At 40.1% G+C, this 18,012-nt stretch overlaps 2 protein-coding genes across 2 annotated transcripts in view; both read left to right on the top strand.

Annotated features, from left to right (window-relative positions):
* SEC24A (SEC24 homolog A, COPII coat complex component) overlaps positions 1-3,457 on the top strand; it is a 36,144-nt gene extending 32,687 nt beyond the window's left edge. The window contains exon 23 of the mRNA XM_035105466.2: positions 308-3,457. Within this exon, the coding sequence (XP_034961357.2) occupies positions 308-422 (115 nt within the window). The 3' untranslated portion in view covers positions 423-3,457. The remainder of the gene's footprint in view (positions 1-307) is intronic.
* Positions 3,458-7,316: 3,859 nt separating this feature from the next.
* Positions 7,317-18,012, top strand: CAMLG (calcium modulating ligand). The gene is made up of 4 exons (XM_035105467.2): positions 7,317-7,624; positions 11,115-11,566; positions 12,886-12,951; positions 15,563-18,012. The coding sequence occupies exons 1-4, from the start codon at positions 7,447-7,449 to the stop codon at positions 15,743-15,745; spliced, it is 879 nt and encodes a 292-aa protein (XP_034961358.2). The 5' UTR covers positions 7,317-7,446; the 3' UTR covers positions 15,746-18,012.

Raw genomic sequence — 18,012 nt, 5'->3', positions numbered from 1 at the left:
AGTCTTGTGGCATACATGGAATTCCCACACAAGCCAGTAGTTCTCTTCCATTTCAATAGCAAGAACAGCTACAGGGCTGCCCTAGGTGCTGCCATGAATGAAGAAGTATTTGCTTCCTCCGATCCATGTATGTATCAGAGTTTATGCCCATGCAAACAGCATGAGCATCTTTAAGGCTGTAGATTCCCGACATGTTAACCAAATAGATTTTGCTTTTATCAGACAATTCACATTGTAAATATTTTCTAGAAATGAAGCATTAAAAAATGTTGATGCTCATGAAATTCTGTTTGCTTTTATTTTTAAGGGATGAAAGTCCATGGAAACCAAGTTTCCTGCAAAATATGATAGAAGACAGAACAGAATCTGCATTATCGTACTATGAGTTCCTTTTGCATATTCAGCAGCAAGTGAATAAATGAGCCCCTTTCAAAGGACCATTCCTGCATACAGAACACTTGTGCTTGTAATGTTCCTATAACGTTTTTGGCCTGATGCAGTTGATGAGAATCTCACTGTGATTTTCAGAAAGAAAGGAAAAACAAAGCAAATAAAGGACCACCAAATCTTGTACTTCAAACAATTAAAATCCATTTGAACATGTTGGATGCCTTTTTAATTTGCTGCAGAATGTTTCACTGTAAGTAGCATTATAAAGGCAATATTGAAGAGATGAACCTTTATAAAAGATTTTTTTGTTCAAAATATTATGTTTCTAACTTTTTTGTTTTTCTGCTTTGTTTTGCTGCTATATTTCAAACCTCCCAAGACTGAGTTGCAGGGAAACTATATTGTCTTGATTTATACAATATGTATCACTAATTTTTTTAAAAAAATACATTTTTAAAGAAGCAATGAAACAATTCGTTGTGAACAAAATATTTAATGAACTTAGTTTCTAGTGCTTTTCAAAATGGATTATGATAAGCAAGGCAGAGTAAACGTGAAATGATCTGGCTGGATTTAAATGAATATGAAACAATTCATTTAAAAAGCTTTAAGATGCACCAGTATTCTAGTACCTGAAAGAACCATGAACTTGCACTATGTCCATTGAGAATTATAATCACATGGCCTGAATCGGCTACAGAAATGGTGACCATGGATACTCGTCTTCGATAGTAACATGATGTGTGTAAGTCTTAATTCATTAATTGAAAGTAAATAGGGGAACAGACTGCCCAACCAAAAGTCATGGATTGCATTTGATTAAATATAAAGTCACATTTTTATATTCAGTTAATATTTTTAATACGAGTGCTTAATGGTGACACTAAGCCATAATCATCACGATAAAAACAGTGTTGAGTAACTTGTCTAAAATCCAGATGAGCATCTAACATGCTGCCATTTAAAATTGAAAAAATGCAGGGAAGAATTTTTGTGGCTTTAATGGGAAAAGATTTCAGAAATCCTGCTTAATAGGCAAAATCCCAAGTTCTGCATAGTATAAGCAAGAATAATTAATGTTAGTTTTACTCATACACAGGAAACTACTGTGAAATAAATCATGGCAAACAGCATTAGTGTTTTTTTATGATATGTCTGTGTAAATCACCACACAAGCAGCCAGCATTAGTATCATCCTTCATCCATGGTAGAACTTCAACTTGTAGCTGTCTTGGATTTCTATTTTCTCTCACACCTCTTCTCCTCTCCCAAGAAAAGTGGATCGGAAATAGATTTCCATTGCACTTCTTCCTTGGTGTTCCCTTTGTGGAATGATACTTTGCAGCCATTTTTTCGGACCATTGCTTTTGTTCAATTATAGAAGATTAATTGAAATGTCCTCAGTGACGGGCATGGGTAAGCATTACATGCACAAAAAGCCACTAAAGTTCTCTAAAGAACTGTGGTGTTTATAAACCAGCATTTCGAATCGGAATACCAACTCTTATCTACTTCTAACAACATTGTCTGCTAATCTATCCAGTGTGTCAGAGTGGTCTATAAAAAGTTGCTTATAGAATTGTTTACTGTCATGTTACAGGTGGGGGGGAATCTTCCTCTTCAAAACGGATTAAAATACCTGTTGAAATCTGCAAAAGAGAAGCTCCTTATTGCTGGTGTCATTCATTTTTTAAAGTAGTAATTCAGTTATGGAAGTTGCTATAAGAATGAAATGCACATTTTCAGCATGTGATCATAATGCAGTGTGTGCTTGTGAGTACTGGAAATCAAAACCTGAACATTATTATTTTGACCATAGTTCCATTGACTCTTCTAAACAAAAGTGTACAAAATATATCAAGAAGAATTCGTACATAGAAACAGGCTTGTGTGCTTAGATTATTTTTCTGGTATAGGCACAGATACTGTGCATGGATAACAAATGCATCCAGCACCCCTTGGGGTGAATAACTGCTCCCTATGCTGCGTGCATAATATTTTGAAAAGATAACTGGTGTCGCCAGGTTTGATTGCACTCCTTTGGGGGGGGGGAGCCCTTAATTGTAGCACCATGCCCAGCTATCTCCTGTGCACAAAGATACTTAGTTTGAAGTGTGTGTCGCGGTGTGTGTGTATTTCAAACGTGGTTTCACTTCATGTAAGACAGGATGATAGGCCTTGACTGAACTAGCCTAACTGAGGGAGAAAATGATGTCAAGAATAAATCCCTAATCCCCACCTCTTTAACAAAAATAAAAAAGATGGTGAGCACATTATACTGTCTGGATAGGAATGCTTTTTAGAATGTTCATGCTCTTTTTTGCAATATTGAATTTTCTAATTTTCCTCATGATGGACAAAACTACATCTGCTTCAAGTTGTACTCCTTTTTAATAATAGGGATTGCAGGGCAGACCTACCGGTATGTGTAAAATTGCCTATGCTATACTTTTACTTACAACTGTCTCTTTTAAGATCTGTAACAACTTAACTAGGTAAGAATGTCCCTGATGCTTCCATCTTAGCGTGGCAGTTCACAACAGATGTTCTCTATTTTTCTATTTTTAAGATTTTTAAACAATTTAGTATGATTGACGGATATGTTAAATTGTCAGCATCAAAACCATCCGTTTTAATTAGCCTTTACATTTCTGTAATTTCATAATTTGCAATAATGATGAGGTTTATTTTTATTCAAAATTAATTTAACAGAATATATAATCATACAGAATGTGAAGGGACCATCAAATGTGACATAAAGCTTCTGTCCACCAGTTACAGATTAAATCCTTACGTAGTAAATTTGATTTTGTAAAGTAGTGTAAAATATTGTAATATTAATCCTTGTTTTCTGAACTCAGACATTGATATTCGGTGTGAAATTGTAAACCATGCTCTTCTGAAATTGGAGGCAAGGTTTTACTTGTTCCCCTTTTTACAGTTTGTAATTTTCACTGTTTTATTCCTGTATAAAGTCATTTGTAACACATGCAAATGCTTATTTTAGCTGTGCTAATTTATCAAATTTGGCTACTCAATAAAATTAATTGAAAGAGCTCACACAGAACTTCATCAGTCCTTTTTACAAACAGAGGTTGGACGCCACAGAGAACCTGGCAGTATCAGTGCCATAGCCAGGCTTGAAGCCAGACTGGAATGGATCCAAGTAATCAGTTTTCTACCAAGTATGCCTGAAGCTGGACTGCCAACCACCTTCCTGACCACCTTGCCCCCAAAGGAAAGATTCACCATTGGGCAATATATTAACACTTCTGGGTCCAAGTAGGCTTTCTTGAGGAGATGCTCACACCAATGACAAACATAGTTGGTCTCTAAGGTGCTACTGGAAGGATTTTTTTAATTTTGTTTCCTTTAAGACAGATGGTACTCCTCACTCTATTGAAGCATTAATCACTTCCTGAGCCCGCCTAATCAACTCCCTGCTCTAAGAAGCCAGAATCAGCAAGGGAGAATGAGGCCTGTGGTCAGCTACACTTCTCTAAGCAGCTTGCCCAACACCCTTAAAGGTAAAGGTAACAGGACCCCTGACCATTAGGTCCAGTCATGACCGACTCTGGGGTTGCGGCGCTCATCTTGCATTATTGGCCGAGGGAGCCGGCGTACAGCTTCCAGGTCATGTGGCTAGTATGACAAAGCTGCTTCTGGCAAACCAGAGCAGCGCACGGAAATGCTGTTTACCTTCCCACTTGGAGCGGTACCTATTTATCTACTTGCACTTTGATGTGCTTTCGAACTGCTAGGTTGACAGGAGCTGGGACCGAGTAATGGGAGCTCAGCACTAGGAGAAGGGGACGACAGAGGACGAGATGGTTGGACAGTGTTCTCGAAGCTACAAACATGAATTTGACCACACTGCGGGAGGCAGTGCAAGACTGGAGTGCCTGGCGTGCTATGGTCCATGGGGTCACGAAGAGTCGGACACGACTAAACAACAACAACAACAACAATGGGAGCTCACCCCCATCGCGGGGATTCGAACCGCCGACCTGATCAGCAAGCCCTAGGCTCTGTGGTTTAACCCACAGCGCCACCCGCGTCCCTGCCCAACACCCTTAGGTTGCAATAATCTAAACTGATCTAGTGCTCCAGATGCCTTAGTTGGACTTAGTATATCCACGGGGATACTGCCTACCACCCTGTTCACAAAAAGTTACAAGTAGAGAGTCATTAGTGCACACAAAGGAGCTTAAAGAGCAAATGTCCTCATTATATAACACACACACACACACCAGGAAAAACTTTTAAAAGTTTGTTTAAGGGGTGGTATGGCCATTGGCACAACACATATTTAGAAGGAGGGGAGGAAAGAAGGACAAAAGAATTAGCAAGTAAAAGCATAATTGCTTCATATGTTGTACAAATGTTAATGCACAATCCTATGCTTGCTTATTTGGATTACAGCCACTGAATATACAGTAATGTAAACATGCATAAGATCTGGGGGTGCATGGATTTTACAAAATCTCAGGAAAGAACATTTACAATGGCAAGGTATATTTCACCAAAACTTTTAAAACTACCAGAAACTATCAGGTATACACAACCCCCACAAAAAGACATGTCATGACATCCTTGGCACTCATTTGATGCCTATAATTAATGTATAACAACTCTATTGCTGTCTTTTGTTTAATTGAGAAGCATAGGTTTAATGCAATTTATGAATGTTATCCTCTAGCTGTAAGGATTTCTACATTTAGGAAACAATCAGTCTATAATAGCATAGCAGAATGGGACAGCATTCCTTCCTTCTGTAACCATAGAAGTGTGAGTATAAGACTTGCGTGTTTATGGAGAGATTGCTGATTGGGCTGGTGAGTGCAGCAAACAAAAACAACAACCCCTAATTGGTTTTGAGGATCTAGAGAGCAGTGGAAAGAAAGTAAAATGGGAACACATGGAATTAAGTGGAAGGTGCTTGAGTATGTGTTTTTGTGTTATCTTTGGAAGACATTAACACAATGACACAGCCGCTTTCTCAAATTACTTGACAAGGCTTTAGAAATTCTAAAATCACCCTTCAAGAATTCCAGTAAGAATGGTGCAGTCTCTTTTTATATGCAGACGGAAATATGGTGATCTCTAAATCAAAATATTGCAATTACAAAGGTGTGACAAAACCAATTTAAGCCACAGAAGAGGTGGCTAATTGTGACATGTTTTATTGCAACAGTAGGGTTTTGAAACGGGCACTAATATTTTAACTTCTAAGTTATTAGCTGGACCAAATGATCTCACCTGCTAGACTTTTTTTTATCCATATGACAACATTGTCTGTAAATGACTTCACTGTTGTAGTTAAGTGTTCCTGTAAATGTGTATGTGCTAGTCTTTTTGTAAGCAGAGGGAATTCATGGTTCTGCCTGAGGAGGGAGAATATGAACCATAGAAAAATATTTCTCCTAACAGTACTAGGAAGACTGATGCTGTAGTAAGTTTATTAGCACAGTGGTACCTCGGTTTACGAACTTAATCTGTTCCAGAAGTCCATTATTAAACCGAGGCGTGCTTTCCCTAATGAGGCCTCCTGCCGCTGGTGCCCTTCCACCATTTGGATTCCGTTCTTAGACCGAGGTAAAGTTCGCAAACCGGGACACTGCTTCCGGTTTTGCGGAGTTCGTAAACTGAATAGTTCGTAAACAGAGCTGTAATTAAACTGAGGTACCACTGTATAGAATTGTAGAGTCGGAAGGGACACAAAGGGTCATTGAGTCCAGCTCCCTGCAATGCAGGAATCACTGCTAAAGAATTCCTGACAGATGGCCATCCAACCTCTTTACTAAATTTGAGGTTTTGGTCTACCACCTTCCCAGGTAGTCTGTTCCACTGTCAAACAGCTCTTACCATCAGAGGACTTTGTCTATTTGCAAAACAGCTCTTAGGTTTGGAACTCCAAGCAAGATGAAAGCATGGTTTAATTCTGTCATTTTTAACACTCCATAGTGAGGAACACTTTATTATACTTTAAGTGCTAATGTTTATGATTTCACATGTCACATTCTGGCGGGTCTGCTTTAGATTTTGTTAGGGTTTTGAAAGAGTAAAGAGATTAATGTATATTTTGTAATTTTGTGCATGAGAAACATATTTGTGTGCATTGCATAGCTGAGACAGTTTACACTTTGAGCCTTGGAACAATCTTTGATTCCTTAACCAAATACAGCTCTTCCTGCTTTTATCTTGGAGAAGTCCCCCAGACATTCAGGTGTTTTTAGGCACCCATGATAGGAGAGGGAGACAAAACTTTGTATGTGTGTACTTACTGCTCTGTTTAATATATGTTTCCATAAAAGACCTCAAGCTTCCATGAGAGATGTGCTATGATTAGCAGGCATTTTCTCGAAGACCAAATAAAAACGCTAAGAGCTATGAAAACGGGATCTGAATGAGACAAACCCTTAAAATATGGGCAAGTTATCTGTATTTCCTCATATAAAGGTGCACGTTTCTCAAAATTTCTTAAAAGGGAATATTAGTTTTAATGGAGCAAATTACATTAAATTTTGCAGATTACATTTCCTCGAGTAATTGTCCTATTTTTCTGTTTCACTCGCCCAAATACATTTGTAGAGTCAGGTTTGAAGATGCCACCATCTCCTGCATTAGGGCAAATGCTACAGCGTGGAGCGATTGTGACACCCACCCACCCCTTGCTGTATGAGGTCATTGCATAACCTCATCCCCCCCCTCCGCGCGCTATTACGGTAATGCCTCTGCCTCCATAGCGCATGCGCAAGCACTTCTTCGCGAGGCTGCTTTCGCCATCTTTGCGAAGGGCGCCATCCTCCAACGAAAACAGGCTCAGGTTACGAGTTCGTCGAGGTGGTTTGCCGTAAGCTCTCGCGGTTACAGTAAAAGCCTGTCTCCACAACCCGCATCCAAGATGGCGCCGCTCGTGCCACCGGCTGGAGGCGGTACCTAAAATGGCGGCGGCGACTGCGCGTTAGCGAAGGGTTGTCAGAGCGGGGCCTGGCCGTTCCCCATTGTGTGCCTGCTGCGGAGAGGAAGCTCGAGGGCTTTTCGCTGCTGCTAGGGATGGAGACGGAGCCTCTGGAAGGAGACGGCGGCGGCCATGAGGGGCCTAGGACGACTTCGACCACGGGCCCCGGACTCACTGCTTCTCAGCGCCGGGCCGAGATTCGCCGGAGGAAACTGCTGATGAACTCCGAGGATCGGATCAACCGGATCATGGGCTTCCACCGGCCAAAGGCGGGTGAGGACGGGGCGTGGCTTTGGGGGGGCGGTTTTTGACTGCGCTGGGCATTCCCTGCCTTGCCTGGGCGCTTATGAACGACCTCCTTCCTTCCTTGCCGGGGGTGGGAGCTCTACACGCGTCCCTCAGACCGAATATTAACAAGCTAATCTGATGGCTCAAAACGACGCTGCCCCTCCCCGAGCGATATATCGCATTCGTCTTATTTGGGGTGCTTCCCCCCACTCTCCTTTTCAGTAAAGGTGCTTTGTTTGAAGATGAATCAAGTTCTTTCATGCGATCCAAGGATGTCTGTTTCAGCTTTGAAAATGGTCACATCTGTCTCTACGTCCTTTGGGAAGAACAGATCATGCACAATTTATAAATTAAAAAGCGTTTCGTTCAGGATTTGTGTTCCCATTTGCAATGGAGAAAGCTGAACGCTCTTATATTTGACGCGAAAGTGCCAACAAACCATGCTGAATCCTTTCAATACTTATTACTGAATGAAATCAATATTTTTTTCCATAATTCTATTCTCTGAATCATTTTTATCCCACCTGTTGCTTATTTATTCACTTAATTTATTAGGTTTTTTTTGGGATGGCATATGGGTTTAAAACAACTATTACCACCAAGAAGCCCTGGGTGGGTGTATCCTTGCAATAAGTTTGCAAGGTGCGACTGCGCAAGAGCTTTATGAGAGAATTTTACGAGAGAACAGGGATTTGAATCTTTCTACTCCTTTAACCCTAACCAGTATAACACACTGACTGGTCTCTCTCCTGTTCTTTACAATTTAGATAGTGTTTCCAGTTCACAATATAACTTGTAACACTTGTTTGCCTTGTGTTGCCATTTTTAAATGTGGAACTGAGACCAAGATGATTTGCCTACTGCTTGCATAATGAATCTTTGTCATGTTCCTTGATTTTCTTTGAATATGTAGATAGTTTTATTAATGTGCTGTGCTTCTGGTTGCATTTAAAAGCAGAGAATGTAACTTAACACTTAGGTGGGGAAGCTCCTGCTTTTAGTACTTTTTGGTCAAGAAGGAGGAGGAAGAGAGTTGTGGAAATCATTAGAACTTGCAGGTACCGTATATTCCGGCGTATAAGACGACTGGGCGTATAAGGCGACCCCCAACTTTTCCAGTTAGAATATAGAGTTTGGGATATACTCGCCGTATAAGAAATACGACCTGGCGTATAAGACGACCACCAACTTTTGAGAAGATTTTCCTGGGTTAATGTAGTCTTATACGCAGGAATATACAGTACTGTATATATGTGCTTTGATTCTTTCTGTGTCCTTCAATACTCTTTAATATTTTCAAAGCTGAGATTCCACAGTATGTATTGGTGCCATGCTGTTCCTTCTAGTGTGTTTGAAATACTGGATATTGAAATACGGTAGTTTCTTTCTAGTTTAAGAATGCTAGTAATCCTCTGAAGAAAGATGACAACTTGAAGCACTTAAGAGTCCCTGAACCAGGTGTTGCTAAAGCTTTTTTGTTCCATGGGTCACATTCAGTATTGGCCAAACCTCTAGAGGCCACAGGTCAGCACTGGATGTGGTCACCCCATACCCTCACTCATGCACACTTGCATGTGTATACTTTGCCCTCAGCTGATTTGTGCAGATTAGCTGAGGGTCATCAAAGTATTGGTCATCAAAGTATTTGTCTGGAGGCCAAGGAGAGGGTGATTTTCATCCCTGTCAGGTTTAGACCTTTCTATCATTGTAACACCATTACCAGTGCTTTTTTTTTCTAGAAAAAGAGTTGCAGGAACACCCACTTTTTTGAGTTGAGCATTTTTTTAGGGGAAGCCAAAGCTGGCCTGGGGGGCAGCCACTCCTGTGCTAAATTAAGGTTTAGCATTGCTTCCTCCCCACAAACATGCCCTCTTTCCTTCTCTTCTTCTTGGCCAACACTAAGGGGAACAGCTGCTTTATTCAAGATTAACCACAGTTTAGTTTGCTGTCCAAACCCTGAACTATGGCTAATCTTAACTATGGTTAACTATCTTAACAGTTTGACTAAGCTTGGATGACATGAGAAGCTGTGACTAATCAAAAATGGAAAGCTCAGGGAGATGTTGGGTGAAAGCATGTGAGCCTGGGAGAAAGATAGGCTTTCTTTCGCAATGCTAAACTGTGGGTTAGTGTTCTGTCCAAACTAACCCATTGTGGTCAGATTTCTCCTTGGCAGGCTTTGTGGCTTCTCATATGTGTTTTATAAAGCAGTTTTGGACAGCGTATAGAATGGTGTATTTCATTATTCTGTCACAATTCTTGGAGAAATGGGCATGAAATCTTTACACTTTGAAAAGATTAAAGATGGTTTGTACTTTTGTTCTTCCTTCTACAGTTTGTAGCCACAGATCATTCTTGGTATGACTTGCTTCTCTCCAAACTGCTATTACAGTATATGCAAAACGAGTTATTTAAAGAGCTTTGGCAATAAGTCTCTCTGCAATCAATCTATTTGACTCAGAGAAAAAATATGTGTGGGAAATGTATTATTTGGTTATTTGGCCTCGATAAACTACTGTAATTGGAATGGAACCAGAGGAAAGCACATGGAATGGAGTTGGTAGAAGTAACCACTCTAGCTCCATGAAAATCTGCTCTTGAGGATTAGGGAATACTTTTGATTAGAGTGGGCTGTAGCGCAGGGGGATGAAGGTGAGAGAGGGAATCCCCCCAAATTAGGTGGAGGCACAAGCTCTGATTGTGAAAGTTGTTTCTATCTGACTTTTAAAAAATTCTCCTGCTGTCCACATAGTATGAAAATTAAACCAGCAATAAAACACAAGCAGTGCAATCTTTTCTGAAATTACCACTGAACAACTAGTCCTTGTGTTTCTTTCAAAAGCCAGCAAGTAACTTGTCCTGTGTCCTTTTGAAGGGAGCTGTTTTGTAGGCTGAGGTCTGTAAGGGAAAAGGCACCAACTCTTAGTATCTTTTTGAAATGGCATTATGCTTTATTTTTATTTAATAAAATTATGCCCTGCAATAATAACCAGTACAGTGGTACCTCGACTTACAAATTTAATCTGTTCTGAACGGACCTTCGTAAGTCGAAAAATTCGTTAGTAGAAGCCTATGGGGAAAAATAATAATAAATTGTAAGTTGAAGCAACCCCTATTAAAAATTCGTAAGTCGAAAAAATCCTATTCGTGCCACATCCAAAATGGCGGACGGAGCTCCGTCCGTAACTTGAAACATTCATACGTCGAGTCATTCGTAAGTCGAGGTACCAGTGTAGTTCAAATTCATAAAACAATCAATATAAATAACTAAAGCCTTGGCTATCTTTCAGTATATCACTGCACAGGCCATTTCCTTAATGCACAAAGACCTGAAAGAAACAGCAGGTATTTCTGGGGCAGGAAGGGGAAGTGTTGTTAGGCTCACTGTGAAAAGTATATGCCATTCTTGTCTGACCCCTACAATAACATACAATATTTAGCATAGTGACTCCTTTCTTTTTTGCCTCCTCTTTAGATGATGACAGCCATTCAGAGTCAAAACTTCAGCTGGAACAAGATAAGCCGAGCACCCTTCCCACTCCTGTTTCCAAACGGGTTGTGCTAGGTGACACTGTTTGCAGTTTAGCAGGAACAGCCGACCATGCAAGCAGTGCAATAGAGCACAAGGGAGAGAAAAAGGACTTGTTTAGCATAACTCCCGAGGTTGGAAATGATGGCACTGGCGAACTCCGGCAGCGCAGCAGAGGGGATCTGATGGAGGTTCCGCAGAGAGCACCTCGCCACGGGTTAGACCAGTATCTCTCAAGGTTCGATGAAGCAATGAAGCTAAGAAACCAACTTATCAGTGAGAAGCCAAGCCAGGAAAATGGAAATGTGGTGGAGGAATTTGATTCCTTCCGCATTTTTAGATTAGTGGGGTGTGCACTACTTGCCATTGGAGTTAGAGCTTTTGTGTGCAAATACTTGGTGAGTAAAGAAAAGTCTTAGTAACTTAGTGCTTCTTGTTTATTTAACCAGGTTGCCTTACTGATAAGCCCAGAAAGTTTGACAGTGGAATTTGCATTAGACAGATAAGGAGTTTATGCTGAGAAAAGTAATAACTTTCTCTAGGTCACTCATTAAGTTCATAGCTAAGTAGAGATTTGGATTTAGGCCCAAATGCATAATTCTGTCCGCTCTTCAAAGGTGGCTTGCCCTATGTAGTATTTCTGAACGGAAATTCTCTGTAGATCTGTAGTGTAAAGCATTGTGATGATTGAGCAATGATTATTTTAAGACATGGTGTTGGCAAGAGGATCAGAACCACAAGAACTTGTAAGCTCTGGCCTAGCAAAAACATCAAGAAATTACTGTACTTTGTGCTCTTCTGTATTGACAATAATTAAGCTATGAGTAGCCCTGGAAGCCCAGGACTGCCAGCAGCGTTGTTTGCTTATCAGGCTGTGCCAAGTACTGTTCCAGTCTATATAAATGGTGCTAAAGCACAGCTGACAATTTACTAGCCAGTGATAACATTTGATAGTGTAACAAACGTGGCCTTATGCATGAAACTTAACTACAAAATACGCCTAGGTTTTGCCTTGTCTTAATCCTGTTGTGAGCTAATCACATGAAGTGGCCTCTCCAAAGCAATTGGGCTAAAGTTTTCTTGCCATCAGAACCCTTAAGGAAGATGTAACCATCTAATTTTAGGACTGAGGTCAAGTTGGCCAGATATGGACACAAATTTCTAGACATCAAAAATGAAGAAGACTGCTATCTTAAGTTACATAATCATCTGTCAAAAATCATACAAAACTATCCAAACCATTTTGAGATTCCCAGGCTCGTTTTTATGGGAACTGGATAATCAGCAGAAAAGCATTTCCTAACTATATAAAGTACAATGCCTAATCATTGCTACTATCAAGTTGCTTTAAATTATTCAAAAGTAATAATGTTATTGCTTAATTATGTGCAAGGTTGATTGTTGACTGAATGATTCATATGAAAGTTTTCCTTGCGGACTTTTTGAATGGACACGTTCCTAGACATTACTATAGCACTCTAGCCCTATAGGTCTGTACCAGTACATTAGATATATGTTTCTGACTTCTCTGGATCTTCCTTAAATATAAATTCAGTCTGTTTCAACAGTGATGCTTTGAAATTTGGTTCTCTTCTCTATATTTTCCAATCAATTGGCTGAAACACTTCATAGACTATTTCCTTGAAATAATGTAGCAATATGAATTTCTTGTTACTACTTTCTGTTTAATTTAATTTTTTTGTTTCCCCCCCCCCAGTCAATATTTGCTCCATTTCTTACCTTACAACTTGCATACATGGGGTTGGCGAAGTATTTCCCAAAGGTAAGACCTTTTTTAAGGACAAATCGTTTATCAAAATGTCTTACCTTAAAAAAAGATTTGATGGAGAAAGCTCCGAGTTAGAATTTTCTTAGATTTTATGCAGTGTAGCAGATAATGACAATATAATGTTAATTTGGGTTTATCAGCAATTGTTTGCATTTTGTGTATATACATTTTAAATACTTGAGAGTAGTCAGCTACAGAGACAATGCATAAACTCTTCAGTACTGAGGATCTTCATGGGTGTAAGTTACATTCAAATTTAGAATACTTTACTTCTGAGTAAACATGTTTTGGACTGCACTCTGAGGTTGTGATTCTAGGCACGCTTACCTGGGAGCCACTCTCTCTGAACTACAGTCATACCTCGGTTTAAGTACGCTTCGGTTTGAGTACTTTCAGTTTAAGTACTCTGCGGACCCGCCTGGAACGGATTAATCCACTTTCCATTACTTTCAATGGGCAAGTTTGCTTCAGGTTAAGTACGCTTCAGGTTAAGTACAGACATCCAGAACCAATTGTGTACTTAAACCGAGGTACCAGCTTACTTCTGAATAGTAAAATGCAGAATTGCTCTGTAAGATGAGCTAACCTGTTGATCTTGCCCTTACCTGGAAGTCACTATCCATAAGCTTGGTGGCATCATTGTTGTAAAATAGACTTTGTCAAACTTCAGGCCCAGTGTTCCAAACTCTCATTGTTCTTTGCGCATATTGCAACAGGGAATTTCATTAGCGCAAGCAGTTTCTGAGCTCTGAGCACAATACTGCGCCTAAGATTTCAGATTAAAACTGCAGTGGAAGGAAAGGAAGACCTTTTTCTGCCTCCCCACTTCCAGCTACTCTCTGAAGACTGGAGAAGAGACCCTCTTAAGAATATTAGGGGGGTGGGCAGGGGAAGGACTAGACCAGGCACCCCGAATCTGCGGCCCTCCAGATGTTTTGGCCTACAACTCCCATGATCCCTAGCTAACTGGACCAGTGGTCAGGGAAGATGGGAATTGTAGTCCAAAACATCTGGAGGGCCGAAGTCTGGGGATGCCTGGACTAGACCATGTGAAAAATGAACATAATATTTTAGCTGTGGTTCATTCATTTTCAGCTTTGTATTCTTTTGTTATAAAAAAGCATGCCTAGACATTCCGTTGTTGTGCCCATAACATAGATTTAAGGTGCCATTTAGCTCCTAGCTTTCATATCTCAGTTTCTAACACTGACCAGGTCACATATTATGGCAGTTATCTCAGAGGCTTTTTGTAGCATAGGCCGTGTATTTTCATCTTGAGATTTTCTTATGGCATTGGCAATAATATTTATGTGACAGACTAATCATCTGAATTCTAACTGGGAAGAAAATCCCCATTGATTGAATAGGTCTCATTCCTGTTGGTATGTAGGAATGCAGCTGGTTTGAAAAAGAAAAGCACAATGTTTACTTGACCGTTGTCTGTCCCCCACCATGTTATGCGACTGTGAATCCAGTGAACTAATCACTTTTCTGCAGATTACTTTTGAATAACTTTTCTGGGAGATGTTGGCTTTCTTGATTTATATCAGAGGCGGGGAACGCTTTTCAGCCTGAGCGCCGCATTCCTGTGTTGGCAGTCTTCCAGATACCAAAAGTGGGCAGAGAAACAGACGTGGCATGTACCTTTGTACGGAAGGTGACATTCCAGCCACACTCAACAGCCAGATGTTTCTAATTACACACACCTCTCTCCATCTTCCATCCAGGCAAGCAAGGTGCATCATTGCAGTCCAATGACACATTCTAGCTAGGCAAAAGCGCTTGAGGGAGGGCACAGACCAAGGCCCCTGAAGGCTGAATTAAAAGGCCTTGCAAGAGGCTGCATTGGGGGCCCTGGGCATGAGGTTTCTGTCCCTTTTGCTTTACATTTTTGCCCAGGGATTGATGCACAGCCTCATGTCTTCTTCTAACCTTTTAGTGTATTGATCAAATATCTTGCTTTTCTTTCAAACTGGTGACATTTTCAGCTAACTTTCCTTCGCTGTCATCATTGTTGTTGTGACAATTGTATTGAGTGAAACACGAGAATTACCAAATGTGGATGATAAAGGACTTATTAAGTAACAATTAGTGGACAAAAATCCCTTTTAGTATAGACAACTGGCAAGCGAATGTAATGGAACTTTGAAGAAAGGAACAATTTCCAGTGTGATAACACTGTTTCCTTGTCCCAAAGTCATCTTCATTACTTCATCACTGTAGCCTCTGCCCTTGCCTGATGAATGTAAGAGAATAGCACCAGCTGCTGTTTGTGAGCAAAAAGAGCTAATCATAATAGAAACAAGCAACCAAGATTACAGGAAAATACCTTTGAGTTGCTTTTTTAAATGCACTTTGAGAGATGTATGGTAGAATATTAGGTAATCTTATAAATGTATTATTATTATTATTATTATTATTATTATTATTATTATTATTAGAATTTATATACCTCCCTATACCCGGAGGTCTCAGGGCAGTTCACAGAATAAAATCAAGATTTAAAACCACAAAATACCAAATAAAAATAAATGTATTAAAGCTCTGATAAGGTGCTTAAAGATGAAAGCTGTGAAAAATGAAATAATTTTTATTTCTTCTACAGAGTGAAAAGAAAACGAAGACCACCGTATTGACTGCTGCTCTTTTACTGTCTGGGATCCCTGCAGAAGTGATTAGTCGTTCCATGGACACTTACAGCAAAATGGGGGATGTTTTTACAGACCTTTGTGTCTATTTCTTTACTTTCATCTTCTGCCATGAACTGCTTGTGTTTTTTGGTTCCTGAAGTGCCATGATAGCTGTGGAACTTGGTGTAATACTTCAGCTGGACTGCGTCACTCTTGATTTCATACATGCCTCTGGATATATAAACAGTGTTAACCCTATATCCAATACTTGGTTCAGTGCAGCTTAAACATACTTTGATAGGGAAGAGCCTCGAAGTCCCAGCTTTGAAGCTAAATTGGTAGATTTTGAGTGCAGTGCAGAGTGATCTCAGATATGGAAGGTCAAATGCAAATATTGGTCAATGGTCCAAGGACACACCTTTCTGTAAAACTGAAATGTGCCCTTTCTGTCCACCACCCCAGTTACAGGAATCGCCCTGAAACACTAATCTTTCCCTTTGGCTCTACGATTTGAGAGCACAGTGCAGCTGAGGTCTCCTACTTGAATAGAATTATGTTAGTCTTTATGGGTGAATCCAAGGATTCCATGAGCAAAACTCAACTCATCAGACGCTCCTGCTGGAAGAAAGTGGGGGAGGTGATTTTTGTGTTCCTCCTATACCAGAGGGCTGGGGATTCTCCAAACTTGCGGGGATAGCACAGGAGGAAGAGGGGATCAGAAAAAAATTGTTCCCCTCTCCCTTTATCCAGCAGGAGTCTCTGATGGGTCTCTAGTTTTTTCTCCAACTGGATCTTTCTGTTCATGGAAGGAATGCTCTGAATACAAGCTTATCATAGGAATATCCTAGGAGTTTATTCTATTAGCTTATATCCCTCAATTTATGCGTTTTAGCAGTCAGGATAGTCTTACAAAAATACGGTCAGTGCCAAGATTGATTCTACAATAGAATTAGGCTGGATGTACGTCATCATTTTATGTCTTCCTTAAACGGGGTAGCATTCTCTTTGTTTTCTTGTAGTTAGGAAGGTTTTATTTTAGGATGTGAATGCAAGAGCTAAGACCAGGCATCCCCAAACTGCGGCCCTCCAGATGTTTTGGCCTACAGCTCCCACGATCCCTAGCTAACAGGACCTGTGGTCAGGGATGATGGGAATTGTAGTCCAAAACATCTGGAGGGCCGAAGTCTGGGGATGCCTGGCTAAGATGAAGCAGTGAAATTCAACTTCTGTATGTGTTCCCATTAAGCATTCATTGGGTGATATCCAACGTTAATCATACTCAAAGTAGACCCATTAAAATCAGTGGATTTTAGTCCTTCATTTCAGTTAGTCTACTCTTGAGTTTGACTTGCATTGGATACTGCCTGCTATCTTTTTTTTTTTTAACCTGACTAGGAATCTTAATTACTTGTGTTTACATGATCTAATGCAATATACAGCATTAGTGCAGATTAAAAAGCTGCTCTCTTGGGTAAACTATACTTTCGTACCTAAAAATGTCACAAGTTTTGCTCATTCCTCTGACTTGACAAGTGCTTTTTTTGTTCATTGTAGTATAAATTAACACAGGTTTCTGCTTCCTATTTCCTATATCTTCCTTTGCAAGAATATTGCATGTGGAGTCTGGTCATTCTCTTTTGTCTGGACATTCAAGGGATCATTACATTTATCAGTAGCAGGGGAACAATGTGACTTGTAAGAGTACAGACCAGATTTTAACCATAATTTTAATCAAATTATTAGTTTGTACAGTTGCTTACATGTTCATTTCACATGGGAATGCTGACTCACAATTAGGTTTTTATAGCCCATCTGAAACAGATACAGTGAAGCGTCTTCCATCAAAAACATTAGGGCAATTCTAGGTAAATGCTCTTGATTGGTTCATTTCTGAAAGATTCCTTTCTATTGGTCAGTACCATAAAAACAAGTCTTTACTTGGTTTTAGCTGGTGGCCCTTCGTATTTATTTATTTATTTATTTAGAGTTAAGTTCCTTCAGTAAATCACAGTTGCTGTTTACCATTAAAAACAGATTTTATTACTAAAAAATAAATACAAATAAATTAAGAACCCTATAATATTAACGTCTGGTTCAGATGGAGCCCAGGTTTAGAGAGCATGCATACCCAACCTTCCTTTCTCCCTTCCCATCTTTCTCTGCTCTGCTTCAGTGCTGTGTGCAATGTTTGCGGTCCCTGGCTCACTTCTGAACCTGCCACCCTGACAAGTAATTGGCACCAGCCTTAGATATTCAGTGATAAATTAGGCTGGGAGAAATCAGGCTATTATGTAATAGTTACCTTTTTGCTGAAGGATGAGTGGATATTTGCCTGGGACCTTAAGAATTAAAGGGAATAAATGTTCTGGAGGTACAGTGGCCATCATAAACGATAGGTGTTGCCCATGTAGCTGTGATCCCCTAA

Source organism: Zootoca vivipara, chromosome 2, assembly GCF_963506605.1.
Source record: "Zootoca vivipara chromosome 2, rZooViv1.1, whole genome shotgun sequence".
In the NCBI taxonomy this organism is placed as follows: Eukaryota; Metazoa; Chordata; class Lepidosauria; order Squamata; family Lacertidae; genus Zootoca; species Zootoca vivipara.
Note: the sequence above shows the minus strand (reverse complement) of the source record. Positions and strands in the feature narration are given on the sequence as shown.

Excerpts from the sequence above, each read along its gene's own strand:
- CAMLG (XM_035105467.2), top strand. The coding sequence starts at position 7,447 with ATGGAGACGGAGCCTCTGGAAGGAGACGGCGGCGGCCATGAGGGGCCT. Across the intron at positions 7,625-11,114 it reads CTTCCACCGGCCAAAGGCGG|ATGATGACAGCCATTCAGAG; the intron begins GTGAGGACGGGG and ends CCTCCTCTTTAG. Across the intron at positions 11,567-12,885 it reads CTTTTGTGTGCAAATACTTG|TCAATATTTGCTCCATTTCT; the intron begins GTGAGTAAAGAA and ends CCCCCCCCCCAG.